General features: G+C 38.3%; 1 protein-coding gene across 1 annotated transcript in view; it reads right to left on the bottom strand.

Annotated features, from left to right (window-relative positions):
- LOC135089043 (serine/threonine-protein kinase 10-like) overlaps positions 1-20,444 on the bottom strand; it is a 146,891-nt gene that overhangs the window by 80,678 nt on the left and 45,769 nt on the right. The window contains 2 exon segments of the mRNA XM_063984234.1: positions 2,745-2,846; positions 14,694-14,778. Of these exon segments, the coding sequence (XP_063840304.1) occupies positions 2,745-2,846; positions 14,694-14,778 (187 nt within the window).

Below are 20,444 nucleotides of genomic sequence, written 5' to 3'. Positions count from 1 at the left end.
ATATTCTAGAAAAGATTTGGAGCACTAACACTTAAAAGCCATAATATAAGGTCATGAAGAGCAACATAGAAAGGGAAAAATTTGACACATAAGTTGCAGTAATCAGTGGAAGACCCAAAAGAAGTCATGGGATAAGATCACGAGGAAAGATCTAGAGAATAAAGAACGTGACATGAAGGCTGTATAAATCCGAGTACAGGGAGGTCCCAATGATAGCAGTTAGTTTCCATTTGAATTCCTTGAATAGTGAATTCTCATATAATGAAACACATATTTAATGAGAAAAAGGATTAGATTCCATGATCCTAGTCAGAGGAAAGTTTTCATGCTAAAATGTATGATAACAAATGCAACGAACGTATTAAAGAACTATCAATAAAACAACAAAGAGAAAATAGCATACAAAGAACATGATTTCACATTAATCAAACATAAAACATGTATAACATTCATCAATGCATAGTTAATGAGTCAAGGAGGGTAACTCACCACTCTTGTGCCTCTTAACAATTTCTATCTTCTTTGCAAGTGTTATTGGTACTCTAGCTCACTTTGTCTTACTGTTAGGACTTACACCAGAACTCACTGGCCACTTGGAGGGCATAGTTAGCACTTGAGAAGCAAAATAAGGCACGATCTATACACCGCACCAAAGACAGCGAATGAAAAAACACACCAGCAGTAGCACACATCCAAGCACTGATCATTCACATAAAGCACTGTACACTGTACTTGTAGTATACTGTAAATATGCTTGCAAACAAAATGATGATAGAGTACAAGTATAATAATAAGCAATAAACCCATAAGGGTGGGAGTCTGAGAGATGCTGAGTTCAGTTTAAAAGAGGATTGGCATGGGAAATGAATGTTAGGTAGGGGACAGGTGAGGGATGCATGGTTCTTTTCCATTGCTCATAAACTTGTCCCTGTGCATCTGAATCATCATAAATCACATACAGCCTGGACGTGTTAGCAGGAGGGTTCAGAAAGAAACGCAATTTAAAACTGTAATTTTACTCACCTTGACTTGAAGCTCATATCATCGGATTTTTACACTCATATAAAGAAAACAGTCTAATATACACATCTCATCGGTTTCTCATATAATGGATGCTCATATAATGGGACCTCCCTATAGCTTAATGATTTTCCAGTAGCCCACTAAGGCTCTTCCATTTGAATATAAAATTTGTCCTTTGGATTACTAATGATGATGATGATGATAACTGTATTATTCCCAAACAAAAAAAATAAAAAATAAATAAAAAAAAAAATAAAAAAATAAAAAAAAAAAAAAAAAAAAATAAATAAATAAATAAATAAATAAATAAATAAATAAATATATATATATATATATATATATATATATATATATATATATATATATATATATATATATATGAGGATTTTATTCTTTGGAACTTGATGCATTTTTATCATGTCCACTGTTGTAGTTATATTTAATTTTATCTTTGGTAAAGGGAGGACAAGACAACACTGAAACTAGCAACTGGTAAACATCATACAGTAAACACACCAATTCTTACCAACTCTCTTATATTGCTCTCTCTTTTTCCTTTTTCCTTTCTGAAGGCATGGAAATAAGCAGAAATAGGATGTGCTTGGGAAGGCATAATCAGTGCAAAGGCAATTACAATTAAAAAGCAAGATATTTGTATTATTACAAAATACTCACAAATACTACACCATTGAAAGTGAGGCATATTGCACAAATTTCACAACCTCAGCTCTTTTCCTTTGTGAAAAGGAAAAGAAAGCATATTTTAACCAAAATAAACACTGCATTATGTTCGACAATGTTGTAAAATCTGAGCAATATCAAACTGAACATTAACAACATTTGAAGTTTACTTCTTCTGCATTCAGTTACTGGTAATACTACAAAATACATTTATAATTTTAGGGATGGTACTTTATCATAAAACATTAAAACCACATGAACTGTGTCAGTCATGATTTATTACTGGTTTTAAATGAGTTCCTAAAAATATAAGATGCATAGGTACCCTCCATAGTGCAACAAATAAAAGCCACAACAGAATAAATGTCTGAGTATCCCAAAGAAAACTTAGCAACAATTTAGCAGTTTCAAAAATTTCTTGACTTATTTGGAAAGTTATGATTTGTTATCTCTATAAGGATCTAAAAGACACCATTTTAAACAGCTTGCCCAATTAAGAATTTACATTCCACTTATGAATATTCAATGAACTGATGTGTAATGCATAACCTAAACATAAATGCCATATAATGTTATAATCCCTGCAGCCTTACTTACCTTAAACACACTTGAAAGTACAATTCAACATTAACTGAACCAATATTCATTCATTAACAAAAAAAAAAAAAAATAAATAAATAAATAAATAAAAAAGTAATAAAAAAAAAATAAAATAAAAAATAAATAAATATATATATATATATATATATATATATATATATATATATATATATATATATATATATATATATATATATATATATATATATATATATATATATATATGCACTAGAAAAGCTTTATTTCAAATGCAACCATCATAAAAAGACTATCAACAATTATCTGATCAGGATGAGAAATATAATTTCCACAATCCTCAGGAACTCATCCAGAATTTACAGTTCCACAATGATTCAAGTGTTTCTATATCTGCACCTCAAAATATTAGTCTGAAGTGTACTATGATAACACACCACAACCCAAATAAAATATGTACTCACCTCTCCATCTTCATCTACATCCTCATCAACAACTTCAGCCTTGTATTCCAGTAGAAGATCTCGGATGGGCTTAGAGTCAAGGTCTCTGCTGATGAATGGATGCTGGCAAAAACATTACCACATTAGTATTCATTATAAATATGCTTATATTTTATATTTTTCTCTTAACTTAACTTTAAGACTGCATTTCCATATCCTGTATGGATATGATAAAGTTTACAGAAATATCCTCATTATTGTAAATTCACTTTTTTTTTGTATCTTCCTACTTCTACCCTCTGAATTTTGGATAAACTCAGTAAGAAATTAGTAATAAACTGATATACAGTGATACCTTGATTTATGAGTACCCCAACTTATGAGTTTTTTGAGATATGAGCTGTCGCTTGGTTGATTTATTTGCTTTTGAGTTACGAGCCAAAATCTGAGATACAAGCAAGTTTCAGATATACCGCCACTATTTGGCACAGTGAGTGCCACAGTATTTGCCCACCATTCCTCGTCCGACTCATTCACTTCGTGCATTTATATAATATTTGTTATCCATAAATAAATTTTTCTTACAGTAAATCCTCAATATAATGAACACATGGAGAGAGAGAGAGAGAGAGAGAGAGAGAGAGAGAGAGAGAGAGAGAGAGAGAGAGAGAGAGAGAGAGAGAGAGAGAGAGAGAGAGAGAAATTGTGGCTGTGTGACACCCAGTAAGTGACCTTGACAATGGCCAATGATGCAATGTTCTTTTCTGCTGATGTAATGTCTTGGTCTCAGCTGTATGGGTAGCACCACTATATCCAGCAGCTATCCTTTCTCATGTCACCTTTTTCTTGCTGATGAGGGTGTAGTTCCCACTCTTATCACCCCAACTCTGTGACCAGATTGACTAGTGTCCATTTCTGCCATTTCTGATCATACATCAATGATGCAGATTTCTCTCTTTCTTGTACCATATTGACATCACTGTGGGGTTTGTGTATTATATATAATATATATATATATATATATATATATATATATATATATATATATATATATATATATATATATATATATATATATATATATATATATATATATATATATATATATATATATATATATATATATATATATATATATATATATTTATTTATTTATTTTTTGACACGTTAATCTTAGCTGTTCAAGTGATACATGCTTGCCAACCTTGGCTACTCACTGATACCAATGTTCTTGATGCTTTGGTAAGTGAGCAAACTTAACTAAAGAACACCAAAACAAAAGAACATCAGATTGTGGAAGTGGCACTTTTTTTTTCACAGGCACTAACCAACAGGCACTAACTAACATGGCAGTTTGTTTGGGTTACTTTCAGAAAAGACTGTGAAACCAGTCCACACAAAACAATTTGATGGCTTATGCAGAAGGGTTAGAAATTAGGAAAAGTTAAAAAACATTAGATGAATCTCCAAGGTGCTCAGGAATGTAACAAGGGTACTGCACAAATTGCTCTGGGACATGTAAACTAGCTAAGTTGAAGTTTTGTTCGCAAAGATAATCAGTGAAAGATGATGACAGCCAAAGCTCATGATGTACACTGTCCAGATTTTAGCAAGGGGTGAAATGAGTGACAATGTTACTGTAAGTCAAAGAATTTTACATAGTAAGAGCCATGTGAAAAATACATAGCACAGATTAATTTTGTGAGACTAACAATGGAGTTTCCACTAATTCTGAAGATTCTAAAGTATGAGACGAGCAAATTACATCCTTACACTGTTCTATAAACAGATACAAGAGAGAGAGAAGTGAGTGGGTATGAGAAGAGGAGAGAGGAGAGGAGAGGAGAGGAGAGGAGAGGAGAGGAGAGGAGAGGAGAGGAGAGAGAGAGAGAGAGAGAGAGAGAGAGAGAGAGAGAGAGAGAGAGAGAGAGAGAGAGAGAGAGAGAGAGAGAGAGAGAGGATCAAGTGTGTATGAATGAAGTCAGACCCCTTGCATTCAGAAGAGGTATAAAATAGGAGTTAATGTTGTGGAAGATTTGCTTAAGTTGGGTGATTTGTGTTTTGGTGACACCTGGCAACTCCGGGAGCGCATAAGCTACCCTCATGAGCCAGACAACCAGAGTTGCCAGGTCTGCAGTTTACCCGCCCAATTGGGCTGTTTCCAACAAGAGTTGGTGAGGAAAAAACAATAGTCGCGGGTTTGGGGTTTTTGGGCTGTTTTTGCATACAAAGTCATGGCATATTGGGTTGATTAGGTTCAAATTTCAAAAACACTTGATAAATTAGCACTCGGTTGTGACAATCCTCAAAAAGGATTATCATGATTGGACTTTGACCTCATTAGGGCCTCGGCCTGACCTCCCACTGAGGTCACACCCTAATAACATCCCTTGGGATGATTAATTGACCTGTGGGTCATGCCACACCTTACAAGGTCCACCCCTCATTCAGTTTGTCCCCTGTTGTGCTCAGTAGAGGACCTAAAGTAGCTTGTGTGAGTGCTGCAGTTAAATTGGGCAAGTGGGAGAAATGTGGAAAAAAAAATATAAGAAAGAATGGGAAAAAGAAGATGGTCTCAGAGAATGGATTACTTGTGTACCTGGCGATGACTCTGTTGCAGTGTGCAAGTTCTGCAAGACAACAATTAGAGCTTACCACAGTGATCTTGTTAATCACACTTCAATGGAGAAACACAGAAAAAAATGCAGCTCCATTTTTGAACATGAGAACGTTATTTCAGTCTGATGTAACAAAAGCAAGTGCCAACAACAATGTGAAAATTTCTGAACTGAAATTAGCAGCTCACATTGCTTGCCATTCAAGTGTAAAAATGATTGATCCACTTGGCTGAGCTTGTGAGAGATATTTCTTGCAAGAAAATCTCACTGCATAGAAACAAAGTGTACAGCACTTGTGAACAAGATATAGGGACCCTGTATGCTGAAGAAACTGTGCAGCGATATTGGTGATGGTGATTACTCACTGATAACTGATGAAAGCATAGACATCACCATAAAGAAGAAATTGTGTGTCGTTGTTTGCTATCCCAGCTACATGAAAAAAAAGAATTATCACTTCATATCTGGGTTAGGTGGAACTGGAAAAAGGTCACAACATCTTTACTGGCCTTCTTAGAAAATCATGCAAAACTGGATGTCAAAAAATGCATTGGTTTAGCAATGGACGGGTGCAGAGGAGGAGGCAGTAGACACCTGCCGAAACGATAATTACTCCCAGTGAGGTCTAAAGCACTGTTCAGGGGGTGCTGTGAACTTATCATTAAACCCAGCTGTGACCTCACTGAATGTTTCCCTTTGTGTCTCACAACACAAGGGGGCAGTCACAGCCTGCCCTCTAAAGACATCTCTCTTCCTCCACACAAAACTACAAGCACCTAATAACACACACACACCCTTCATTCAAAAATTTCTAAATCATCATGGCAACTCCTACACCAACCTCGGAGTCCCCATCTGGGGAAGGGACCACAAATGTCCCCAGGTCGAACTGCCTTTCTGTCGACGACCCTAAGTGTCTTGACACCCTCCTCAACTTTTTCTTCGTTAACTTCTGCAACATTCGTGGTCTAAGATCTAATTTTCAATCTGTCGAACACCACCTCTCCTCTTCTAAACCTCATCTTCTTTTCCTCACTGAAACTCAGGTGTCTGAGGCAACTGACAGTTGCCCCTTTTCTGTTCCCTCCTACATTCTCTATCCTCAATTTCGATCCAAAGCTGGATGCTGCGTTTATGTGCGCAATGATTTAACCTGCTCTCATGCCAACGCTCTTGAATCTTCCGAGTTTTCCACCATCTGGCTACGACTACAGAGTCACTCTCAAACTAAATTTATCTGTGCTGTATACCTTTCACCTAACTCCTCTGCCTCTAAGAAATTCTTTGTCTACTTAACTTCCAAAGTGGAGCACATTTTGACCCTCTTCCCTTTTGCAGAGATCTCTGTTCTTGGAGACTTCAATGTTCACCACCAGCTTTGGCTTTCCTCTCCCTTCACTGACCATCCTGGTGAAGTAGCCTTCAACTTTGCTATCCTCCACGACCTAGAGCAATTGGTGCAACACCCAACTTGTATTCATGACTGTCTTGGAGATACACCCAACATTCTTGACCTTTTCCTGACTTCTAATCCTTCTGCTTATGCTGTCACCCTTTCTTCTCTGTTGGGCTCCTCCGATCACAGTCTCATATCTGTATCTTGTCCTATTGCTCCAATCCCTCCTCAGGATCTCCCTAAGTGAAGGTGCTTCTGGCGTTTTGCCTCTGCTAGTTGGGGGCACCTGAGAAGGTATTTTGCTGATTTTCCTTGGAATGACTACTGCTTCTGTGTCAGAGACCTGTCTTTGTGTGCTGAGTGCATAACAGAGGTGATAGTGTCTGGCATAAAGGCATACATACCTCACTCTTTTTCTTGTCCTAAACCTTCTAAACCTTGGTTTAACACAGCTTGTTCTCGTGCTATACATGATAAAGAGGTGACCCACAAAAGGTAATTAAGCCTTACATCACCAGAATCTCATGCACTTTATATTTTTGCCTGGAACCATGCCAAGTCTGTTCTCCAACTAGCCAAAAACTCCTTCATTAACAGAAAGTGTCAAAACCTTTCAAGATCTAACTCCCATCGTGACTTCTGGCATCTAGCCAAAAATATCTCCAATAACTTTGCTTCTTCTTCTTTCCCTCCTCTATTTCAACCAGATGGCACCACTGCTATCACATCTATTTCTAAAGCTGAACTCTTCGCTCAAACCTTTGCTAAAAACTCTACCTTGGATGATTCTGAGCTTGTTCCTCCCTCTCCTCCACCCTCTGACTACTTCATGCCACTATTAAAATTCTTCGCAATGATGTTTTCCATGCCCTCACTGGTCTAAACCCTCAGAAGGCTTATGGACCTGATGGGGTCCCTCCTATTGTTCTCCGAAACTATGCCTCTGTGCTTGCACCTTGCCTAGTCAAACTCTTTCAGCTATGTCTGTCAACATCCATCTTTCCTTCTTGCTGGAAGTTTGCCTACATTCTGTCAAGGCTGCTCTACTGGTGATCTGGCTTTCCTTACTGAGTCTTGGTCATCTTCTTTTAGAGATTTTGGTGAAACTTTTGCTGTTGCCTTGGACATATCAAAAGCTTTTGATAGAGTCTGGCACAAAGCTTTGATTTCAAACTACCCTCCTATGGCTTCTATCCTTCTCTCTGTAACTTCATCTCAAGTTTCCTTTCTGACCGTTCTATTGCTGCTGGGGTAGATGGTCACTGTTCTCCTAAACCTATTAACAGTGGTGTTCCTCAGGGTTCTGTCCTGTCACCCACTCTCTTCTTATTATTCATTAATGACCATCTAAATCAAACTTCTTGTCCTATTCACTCCTACACTGATGATACCACCCTGCACTTTTCTACGTCTTTTCATAGACGTCCAACCCTTCAGGAGGTAAACATTTCACGCAGGGAAGCCACAGAACGCTTGACTTCTGATCTTTCTAAAATTTCTGATTGGGGCAGAGCAAACTCGGTATTGTTCAATGCCTCAAAAACTCAATTTCTCCTTCTATCAACTCGACATAACCTTCCAGACAACTATCCCCTCTTCTTCAATGACACTCAACTGTCCCCCTCTTCTACACTGAACATCCTCGGTCTGTCCTATACTTATAATCTCAACTGGAAACTTCACATCTCATCTCTAGCTAAAACAGCTTCTATGAAGTTAGGCGTTCTGAGACGTCTCTGCCAGTTTTTCTCACCCCCCCCCAGCTGCTAACTCTGTACAAGGGCCTCATCCGTCCATGCTTCACATTTTTTTTTCTTTTTTTTATGTAGGAAGGATACTGGCCAAGGACAACAAAAATCTAATAAAAAAAATGCCCACTGAAATGCCAGTCCCAAAAAAGGGTAGCAGTGGTCAAAAATTGGTGGATAAGTGTCTTGAAACCTCCCTCTTGAAGGAATTCAAGTCATAGGAAGGTGGAAATACTGAAGCAAGCAGGGAGTTCCAGAGTTTACCAGAGAAAGGGATGAATGATTGAGAATACTGGTTAACTCTTGCGTTAGAGAGGTGGATAGAATAGGGGTGAGAGAAAGAAGAAAGTCTTGTGCAGCGAGGCCGTGGAAGGAGGGGAGGCATGCAGTTAGCAAGATCAGAAGAGCAGTTGGCATGAAAATAGCGGTAGAAGACAGCTAGATATGCAACATTGCGGCGGTGAGAGAGAGGCTGAAGACAGTCAGTTAGAGGAGAGGAGTTGATGAGATGAAAAGCTTTTGATTCTACCCTGTCTAGAAGAGTAGTATGAGTGGAACCCCCCCCAGACATGTGAAGCATACTCCATACATGGACGGATAAGGCCCTTGTACAGAGTTAGCAGCTGGGGGGGTGAGAAAAACTGGCGGAGACATCTCAGAACCCCTAACTTCATAGAAGCTGTTTTAGCTACAGATGAGATGTGAAGTTTCCAGTTCAGATTATAAGTAAAGGACAGACCGAGGATGTTCAGTGTAGAAGAGGGAGACAGTTGAGTGTCATTGAAGAAGAGGGGATAGTTGTCTGGAAGGTTGTGTCGAGTTGATAGATGGAGGAATTGAGTTTTTGAGGCATTGAACAATACCAAGTTTGCTCTGCCCCAATCAGAAATTTTAGAAAGATCAGAAGTCAGGCGTTCTGTGGCTTCCCTGCGTGAAATGTTTACCTCCTGAAGGGTTGGACGTCTATGAAAAGACGTGGAAAAGTGCAGGGTGGTATCATCAGCGTAGGAGTGGATAGGACAAGAAGTTTGGTTTAGAAGATCATTAATGAATAATAAGAAGAGAGTGGGTGACAGGACAGAACCCTGAGGAACACCACTCTTAATAGATTTAGGAGAAGAACAGTGACCGTCTACCACAGCAGCAATAGAACGGTCAGAAAGGAAACTTGAGATGAAGTTACAGAGAGAAGGATAGAAACCGTAGGAGGGTAGTTTGGAAATCAAAGCTTTGTGCCAGACTCTATCAAAGGCTTTTGATATGTCCAAGGCAACAGCAAAAGTTTCACCAAAATCTCTAAAAGAGGATGACCAAGATTCAGTAAGGAAAGCCAGAAGATCACCAGTAGAGCGGCCTTGACGGAACCCGTACTGGCGATCAGATAGAAGGTTGTGAAGTGATAGATGTTTAAGAATCTTCCTGTTGAGGATAGATTCAAAAACTTTAGATAAGCAGGAAATTAAAGCAATAGGACGGTAGTTTAAGGGATTAGAGCGGTCACCCTTTTTAGGAACAGGTTGAATGTAGGCAAACTTCCAGCAAGAAGGAAAGGTAGATGTTGACAGACAGAGCTGAAAGAGTTTGACTAGGCAAGGTGCAAGCACGGAGGCACAGTTTCGGAGAACAATAGGAGGGACCCCATCAGGTCCATAAGCCTTCCGAGGGTTTAGGCCAGCGAGGGCATGGAAAACATCATTGCGAAGAATTTTAATAGGTGGCATGAAGTAGTCAGAGGGTGGAGGAGACGAAGGAACAAGCCCAGAATCATCCAAGGTAGAGTTTTTAGCAAAGGTTTGAGCAAAGAGTTCAGTTTTAGAAATAGATGTGATAGCAGTGGTGCCATCTGGTTGAAGTAGAGGAGGGAAAGAAGAAGAAGCAAAGTTATTGGAGATATTTTTGGCTAGATGCCAGAAATCATGAGGGGAGTTAGATCTTGAAAGGTTTTGACACTTTCTGTTAATGAAGGAGGTTTTGGCTAGTTGGAGAACAGACTTGGCATGGTTCCGGGCAGAAATATAAAGTGCATGAGATTCTGGTGATGGAAGGCTTAAGTACCTTTTGTGGGCCACCTCTCTATCATGTATAGCACGAGAACAAGCTGTGTTAAACCAAGGTTTAGAAGGTTTAGGACGAGAAAAAGAGTGAGGAATGTACGTCTCCATGCCAGACACTATCACCTCTGTTATGCGCTCAACACACAAAGACGGGTCTCTGACACGGAAGCAGTAGTCATTCCAAGGAAAATCAGCAAAATACCTCCTCAGGTCCCCCCAACTAGCAGAGGCAAAACGCCAGAGGCACCTTCGCTTAGGGGGATCCTGAGGAGGGACTGGAGTGATAGGACAAGATAAAGATATGAGATTGTGATCGGAGGAGCCCAATGGAGAAGAAAGGGTGACAGCATAAGCAGAAGGATTAGAGGTCAGGAAAAGGTCAAGAATGTTGGGCGTATCTCCAGGACGGTCAGGAATGCGAGTAGAATGGTGCACCAATTGCTCTAGGTCATGGAGGATAGCAAAGTTGTAGGCTAGTTCACCAGGATGGTCAGTGAAGGGAGAGGAAAGCCAAAGCTGGTGGTGAACATTGAAGTCTCCAAGAATGGAGATCTCTGCAAAAGGGAAGAGGGTCAGAATGTGCTCCACTTTGGAAGTTAAGTAGTCAAAGAATTTCTTATAGTCAGAGGAGTTAGGAGAGAGGTATACAGCACAGATAAATTTAGTATGAGAATGACTCTGTAGTCGTAGCCAGATGGTGGAAAACTCGGAAGATTCAAGAGCGTGGGCACGAGAGCAGGTTAAGTCATTGCGCACATAAACGCAGCATCCAGCTTTGGATCGAAAGATCGTCTGGGGGGGTTCCACTCATACTGCTCTTCTAGACAGGGTGGAATCAAAAGCTTTTTGTCTCATCAACTCCTCTCCTCTAATTGTCTTCAGCCTCTCTCTCATCGCTGCAATGTTGCATATCTAGCTGTCTTCTATCGTTATTTTCATGCTAACTGCTCTTCTGATCTTGCTAACTGCATGCCTCCCCTTCTCCCGTGGCCTCGCTGCACAAGACTTTCTTCTTTCTCTCACCCCTATTCTGTCCACCTCTCTAACGCAAGAGTTAACCAGTATTCTCAACCATTCATCCCTTTCTCTGGTAAACTCTGGAACTCCCTGCCTGCTTCTGTATTTCCACCTTCCTATGACTTGAATTCCTTCAAGAGGGAGGTTTCAAGACACTTATTCATCAATTTTTGACTACTGCTTTGACCCTTCTATGGGACTGGTATCTCAGTGGGCATTTTTTTCATTGGATTTTTATTGCCCTTGGCCAGTGTCCCTCCTACATAAAAAAAAAAAAAAAAAAAAAAAAAAAAAAAAACACCATGTGCGGGACACATAACTCTGTCATATCAAGATTTCGCGCAATAAATCAAAATGTGACACACATCAAGTGCATCTGCCACTCATTGTAGTTATGTACATCATGTGCTATGCAAAAGTTGCCTTCCCACCTTGAATTCACTGTGTCAGAGACATACAAATATTTTTTGCACAGCATGCGTCGTCAACAAAAATATGCAGAACTCTACTCGACCATCAACATGGGAGAACAACCACTCAAGCTGCTGAAGTTGTCAGAGACATGATGGCTGGCTATTGCACCATGTCTAACAAGGATCCTGCATCAGTATGATGAGCTGAAACTTCATTTTGAGGTAAGCCTGTCAAAATTCATATAAGTCACTAGAACTACTGATACGTATTTACAAGTTACTCTCTAATTTTCTTCGAGTGTGTGGGTGGGGAGAGAGAGAGAGAGAGAGAGAGAGAGAGAGAGAGAGAGAGAGAGAGAGAGAGAGAGAGAGAGAGAGAGAGAGAGAGAGAGAGAGAGAGAGAGAGAGAGAGAGAGAGAGAGAGAAGCATGAGAAAGGGCAAGGATGTCTGTAGGTGTGGTTCGTTCCTTGGGTGGAGAGGACATTGTCACCTGGGACTTCATGATATGAAAAGAATGAGAGAAGAAACTAATAAAGAGAAAAATTAAAAGGAGATGATGGTAAGATGTGGCGTTGAGGAGATGGTGGAAGTTTTGTGAGGTGGAGCGATGACGATCTTTACACTAAAAGATGCTGACTATAGGACTATAGGCATAATGATGCCCTGGTGTCTATTGGGTGATATGGGGTCGTGATACCCTTTTTTGTTCCTGTAAACTCTCTCTCTCTCTCTGCTGCTCCTCCTCCTCCTGCTCCTACTCCTCATCCTCCTTCTGCTGCTCTTCCTCCTCCTCCTACTACTGCTGCTGCTGCTGCTGCTGCTGCTGCTCCTCCTCCTCCTGTCTTGATTATCTCAATACTTTCCTTCTATTCTGTTTCCAGTGGAATGAGGAGAAAGGCAAACCGCAGCACTTTATTAGGGGGAGAGAGAGAGAGAGAGAGAGAGAGAGAGAGAGAGAGAGAGAGAGAGAGAGAGAGAGAGAGAGAGAGAGAGAGAGAGAGAGAGAGAGAGAGAGAGAGAGAGAGAGAGAGAGAGAATTTACAGTAGGTAGGTATTTGCATTGCATATGGCACATATCAAGTAATACATGATCGGATCTAGCCTAGTAATATACTGAAGAAAAAAAAAAGTGTTGAATGTAACCTGTAAGTATGAATTATGTATCATGTAGTAGGTTAAAAAAGGTACATTACATGAAAAATGTGTTTTTCCCTTTATGTTATACCTCTGTATCAAACATACACACTTGTGTTGGTTCAAGTTTTGGGGTGTTTTTCTGCTCTTTTTTGAGATTGAGGATGCCGTTTTTGGGCTGGTTTTGGGACGGGATTCCACAGGAACAGAGTCTACGACCTGACAACTCTGCAGACAACTTCAGTGCTCCTCAGGTAGTGGAGGTGAGAGGATCCATATAAGAGTTACTGTTCTGCACTTTGCCTTTTTACCTATACCTAATTGTTGCAAGGTTGCAAAACTGTATCAATATATCCAGCATGAGTACCAAGCCACTCACAGATGTGGAAAAGGGTCATAATCAAGCCATAAAGGAAGAAAAGTCTCCATGAATGAAATATGTATGTGATTTGACATGGTGAGACTACTGTATAAAGGCTCCTTTCTGCTGCACAACACCTGCCAAATGAAGTTCAAGCAAGTAGATCACACCTTGGAAACAAGATAAAGATTTCAAAGAGCACAGACATCCCACATCTGACAGCCAGGCAACAGAAATAAATGTACCATGAGGAGCTCAAGAATGTCTCAGAGAGGACAGTGCAACATAGTCTAAGACAGTATAACATAGTCTGCTATTGGACCTCAAGAGTCCCAGCTATGCACTGCTGCACTCAAACCCCTTCTCATGGACAAGATGAAGAAAGAGACTGAAATTCACCATAAGGACTGGACTGTAGACTAGTGGATGGAAGTAAGTACTTTCCAGGTATTTTCCTCTCATTATGTTGATTTACCACCCATCTAATTGTAGCTGCTATGACCAGCAATTTACAGTACCAACAGTCAACCATAGCCCTTCTTTTGTCATGGTGTGGGGCTGCTTTAGTGGAAAGATGGGTCAAAGTGGCCTATATTTCTTGCCAAAGGATGTAACAATAAATCCCAAAAGATACAAGGAAGTGTTATGTAATAATCTGCTGGACAACTGTTATTTATGAACCACCACATTCATGCATGATTCAGTCCCAAGCCACACTTCTAAAACAATGAAAACACTCATCAGAAAGAAAATATAAATGTGTTGGAATGGTCTGGTAATTGTCCTGAGATTAACTCTATTGAAAATCCATGGACGTCCCTTCCACACCTGCAGCAGATCAATGGAAACATATGGTACAATCAGACAGATCTACAATACTTCCTTGGACTGGCTGAAAACGTACCATGAAGGATTTCAGCAATCATCAAGGCTACGGGAGACATGAGCAAATATTAAATAAAAGTATGAAGTGTGCATCATGTTTTTTTTTTTCATTTTCTTTGAGTAATTTTTTTTTCCATGGCAAGAGGACAAAGGTCCAACTTCATTTCCAGTGAATGTATATGCACATGTGTTATCACCCTTTTGGAGGACAATCCCAAAGTAAGAAATAGTTAGAGAGATGGATGGACAATTACAAACAGTCCAGTAAATGATCTACAATGTGAAGGTTCAAAAGTCTCTCATAATTTAATCGTCTATAGCATAAATTTAGTAAAATATTCACCTTGAGGAGTTCTGGAGCTGTTGGCCTGAGAGATGGGTCTTTCACAAGGCACTTGCTGATGAAGTCATTAAATTCCTTTGAATATCTGAAAAATATTTGGTATCTTAAATATCTAAGATGATTCTAACTAGCCAAAATATCTAAGATAATTCTAACTAGCCAATCAGTTAGTTATAAAAAACATTAAAGAATATATTTAAAGAGATTTTTTTAATTAACAATACAAATGGTTTAGTTATGTAATGAGTATGAATGAGGATAAAAGAAAATAAATGAAATGCAAGATACATGCAGTACAACACAACCTACAAACATAATATTTAAAATAGTAAAGTAGGAGATTGAGAAAATTGAAGGATGAAAGAATAAAATACAAGAACAGAAGCAAGCAAACTCTTTTACTTTGGTAACTCCACTATACAGAGTTCCCACAAGCAAGCAAAAAAATAAACATACAGAACAGATAGAATTGCTAAAGTAAATTTACTATTGCAGAAAGAAATAATCTTACAAAGAGGTACAAACTGCCTATCTGATGATACAGAATTAAGCTACAATTGCATACAATCATTCATTTCCCATACATAAGCTAAAGTGGTATCTAAGGCACTTGGTCACAATAACATTAATCCTGTTTTTATTTAGTTAATTAATTAATTATTTTATTTTATTTATTTATTGATTGATTTTTTAAAATTTTATAACATAATAAAGATACAGTGACCCCAGCCTTATTTGGCAATGTTACTTCGTACTCACGATGTTGGCTGTACCACTACTGAATTGATGTCACCTTCACAGTTGACAGGCATATGACAGTCCTGCATTGCTGTCACCTTCACAGATGACAGTCATATGACAATCTCCCTGTTTTTGCTCATACTTTAATATTCACGATGTTGGCTGTACCACTACTGAATTGATGTCACCTTCACAGTTGACAGGCATATGACAGTCCTGCATTGCTGTCACCTTCACAGATGACAGTCATATGACAATCTCCCTGTTTTTGCTTATACTTTAATCCTTTGCCTTAATTATTCCAAAACTATAAGATGTTATATACAACTGCTCATTTTTTTAATGACTTTTGACCTGATGATGGAACAATGTTGCTGTATATCTTTTGATACATTTGGCAATGCATATTGGCCATGCATTGCAGCAATCTCCCATGATGCATCCTGATGGCCCAGGTCAGGTCAGGTCACTCTGGGATTGAGGTGGCAACAGTACACACACATGTACATACAGCCAGCCAACATCCCAAGTAGCAAGTTAGTCTACATCCACTATAATGTACCTCATATGAACATGTATGCAAAAGTAATTTCATTAAATTGGGAACACATTAAATCCCCTATTCACTACTAAATTATCTGGTATATTCTGAGACAGATCTGTGAACTGTATCTTATATATATATATATATATATATATATATATATATATATATATATATATATATATATATATATATATATATATATATATATATATATATATATGTATGTATGTATATAACCTCGGTTCTAGAACTATTTGTTCCTGAATGCCGTTCAAAATCCAAAAACCAAAACCATTTTCCCCATAAAAATCAATGTAAAATGGATTAATTCATTTCCAGACACCAGTCTACTCTGTCTTTGCAGCTTATGACAGACATTCCCACAACTAAGATGGCTGCTTCACATCATCTCCAGCTCACAAATTATTTATCCAGAAAGGATGTATTGAATGAATTTAGAGACACAGAACTCATCAGAAGATACTGTTTAGACTATGCAGGTATTCTCTTTGTCACTGATCTAGTGAGGGAAGCCTTACAAGACACAGAAAGGAGCAACAAATTTTCTGCAAAAATGAAAGTGATCATAACACTTAGACATCTTGCTGGTGGGAAAATCTAAAAGGAAAAATACACTTGTGCAATAGTGATGGCATTCAGGGTGGCTTGGGGTAACTCCTGAATGCTGAAAGTTGTTTGTTTACATTGAGGTTTTTTAACGGGATCACATTTCCCTTATTTCAAAGATTAAATTACTGTCTTATACTCTGTCTCTCTCCTCTAAATATATAAAAGTGAAGTAAATATTTATAAAAGCTATATATTAGTAATAAATGGCAACTTTTGCTATCTCTTAATATTTGAAAACAACTTTGTTCTAGAACCAAATTATGGTACCACAACCGAAGCAATGACTTCAGAATTTTGTTCGAAAACCAATTTGTTTGAAAAGGGAGTTGTTTGGTAACCAAGGTTCTACTGTGTGTGTGTGTGTGTGTGTGTGTGTGTGTGTGTGTGTGTGTGTGTGTGTGTGTGTGTGTGTGTGTGTATATATATATATATATATATATATATATATATATATATATATATATATATATATATATATATATATATATATATATATATATATATATATATATATCGAATGCCTCCCTTTTCAAACAAATCCGTTTTTGAACAATATTTTGAACTCATCATTGTTTCAGTTGCAGTACCATAATTTGGTTCTAAAACAAAGTTATTTTATTTCAGATATTAAAAGACACAGCAAATGCTGTCATTTATTACTAATTTTTAGTTTCCATAAATATTTACTTTGTTTTTATATATTTGGAGGAGAGATAGGGTGTAAGACAATAATTCAGTCTTTGAAATAAGGTAAATGTGATCCCATTGAAAACAGTTTTCAACAATCAGGAGTAATCCCAAGCCACCTGTGGCTCTCTCAATGACCCACAATGCCATCACTACTGCACGACTGCATTTTTCCAGCAGTTTTTCCCAGCAACAAGATGTCTAAGAATCACCTTTATTTCGGCAGTAAGTGGGTTGCTCCTCTGTGTGTCACTCTGTAAGGCTTCCCTCACTTGATTGGTAACAAAGAACACCTTCATGGTCTAAACAGTATCTTCTGATGAGTTCTGTGTCACTAAGTTCATTCAATACATCCTTTCTGGATAAATAATTTGTGAGCTGGTGATGTGAAACAGTCATCTTGGTTGTGGGAGCATATGTCATAAGCCACTAAGACTGGTGTCTGGGAATGAATTAATCCATTTTACATTGAACACAATGGTGAAAATAATTTCGGTTTTTGAACATTTTGGATTTTGAATGACATTCAGTAACAAATTAAGTTTGAGAACCAAGGTTCCACTGTGTGTATGTATGTAATGTATGTATGTATGTATGTATGTATGTATGTATGTATATATATATATATATATATATATATATATATATATATATATATATATATATATATATATATATATATATATATATATATATATATATATATATATATATATATATATATATATATATATATATATATATATATATATATATATATATATATATATATTGTATCTTCAAGATATTTTCATACAATTCTGAACAATATCTTTTAATTTATTTTTAATTTGTTTGAAAAGTAATAGCCTAATCTGTCTCATGAAAGTTTTACTATGTGCTCAGCCTATAGGTCTGGATTAGGGTCAAGACAAGAGTCTATCAGAGAGATGTTTCTCAAGGAAACATGGACTGTACTTTCTAGTTGCTTAAAACACACACACACACACACACACACACACACACACACACACACACACACACAGAGGCTTGGGAATGATTACTCAAAACACCCTGTTTCCAGAAAAGCACAAAGTGCAATGTTTGGTTCCACACAACAAGATGTTAACAGTTATAAAGGTGGCATTTAATGGTATTACCAGCACTGTGAGAGGAAAGAAAGAGATATAATAACAATGTGCATACTAATAAACCTAATGGAAAAGACAGATAAGATGTGGTTATGGCAGACAGTATACATTCATTCAGAAAACAATCTTTATTCTGATGACCGATGGATGCAAAAAAGTATTGATAAAGGATGTCTTGGAAGGGTTGGTACTTGTGTGTAGAGATGCATGTGTTAATAAAGAAGGTAGCTTTCCTTTAATGGCCCTTTGGTAGTTATCCACAGCTAAGAATTAAATGCTATACCTGTATGAAAAATGCATTCATTATATAAACCATTTGACACACAATGTGGTACTGGATTAGCAGACCTACCAACATTTCCAAAGGCCCCACACTATTTTTTGAATATCACTGACAGGTGTGTCAAACTGACTGAACAAAAATCCGGAAGATAGTTTACTGTACGATTATACACATATTTTCAAAAGAAACAGAATAAATATAGATATAGAGACAGGACATAGTGAGCTTTGCTCAGACCCTGTACAATACTAGATAAATAGCAATACACACATATGGAGAGAGAGAGAGAGAGAGAGAGAGAGAGAGAGAGAGAGAGAGAGAGAGAGAGAGAGAGAGAGAGAGAGAGAGAGAGAGGAGAGAGAGAGAGAGAGAGAGAGAGAGAGAGAGAGAGAGAGGAGAGAGAGAGAGAGGGAGGGAGGGATGGGGGGGGGGGGGGGGGGGAGAGAGAGAGAGAGAGAGAGAGAGAGAGAGAGAGAGAGAGAGAGAGAGAGAGAGAGAGAGAGAGAGAGAGAGAGAGAGAGAGAGAGAGAGAGAGAGGGGGAGGGAGGGAGAGAGGGAGAGAGGGAGGGGGGGGGAGAGAGAGAGAGAGAGAGAGAGAGAGAGAGAGAGAGAGAGAGAGAGAGAGAGAGAGAGAGAGAGAGAGAGAGAGAGAGAGAGAGAGAGAGAGAGAGAGAGAGAGAGAGAGAGGACAAGGAGGGGGTGATAAGAGCCACATAGGATTTTGTTTATTCTCTCTCTCTCTCTCTCTCTCTCTCTCTCTCTCTCTCTCTCTCTCTCTCTCTCTCTCTCTCTCTCTCTCTCTCTAGTATTTATCTAGTTGCAACACTGAGGAAAGGAGCTATGTATACTCACATTGTCCCACCTCATATCTATTCATATCCAACTTTTTCTTTCATTCAGAGGATCCCAGGTTTCTGTGCATCCGATTTGTACTTCTGAATGTCTTAATCAAGTGATCCTCTTCAGCTTTCTTCCATGTCTCCTCATTTTTATTTTGTTCCACAAATACAGATTCCATCTAGTTTTTCAACTCCCTCCATCATTCTAAACTCTGAAGTTACTATATATTTCAGTGGATAAGATGACTTTTCAGATTAAGATGACCACCCGCAAAATTTCAGTCTTAATTTAATGGTTTTAGCTGATATCTTTGGTATAAGATGACACACCCAAATTTCCAAACCATCTGTGGTGAAGTTTAGATCAGTGAGCAACAGACAAATGAGATGGTGATATACCAGAATAATGAATAAAATATCTTGAATGTATTACCAAACACACACCCAAACACACACCACACACACACACCACACACACACACACACACAAGTACAATAAGGTAAACCATCTTCAACCTAACCTTAAAATTAAATTCCCACCAGGTGTTTTTGTACATTTTCATGAAAAGGATGGATGGACAAAGATGGTGTAAAATTATGTGCAGTATGATCATTTTCCTAAAACACAAACAAACCCCTTGCACTGCTTGTGTGCGTCAGGCTGTCAGCCATAATCTCCTATACATCATGTTTCTTTTGACTAGATACATTAACATTCTTGAATTTTTTTCTCAATATATGGACTTCATCCCTAAACAACACTGCAAGCTGAAGAGATTCATCTTCACCCCAATTTTGCTTTCCTTTGCTGCTTAGCTTTGGGGTTCCATGCCTTGAAGACTTTTATATAGCTCCTTCTTCAGCTTTGGGGGAAAAAAGGGGGGAATATTTACA

The sequence above is a fragment of the Scylla paramamosain genome, chromosome 3, assembly GCF_035594125.1.
Source record: "Scylla paramamosain isolate STU-SP2022 chromosome 3, ASM3559412v1, whole genome shotgun sequence".
NCBI lineage: Eukaryota > Metazoa > Arthropoda > Malacostraca > Decapoda > Portunidae > Scylla > Scylla paramamosain.
Note: the sequence above shows the minus strand (reverse complement) of the source record. Positions and strands in the feature narration are given on the sequence as shown.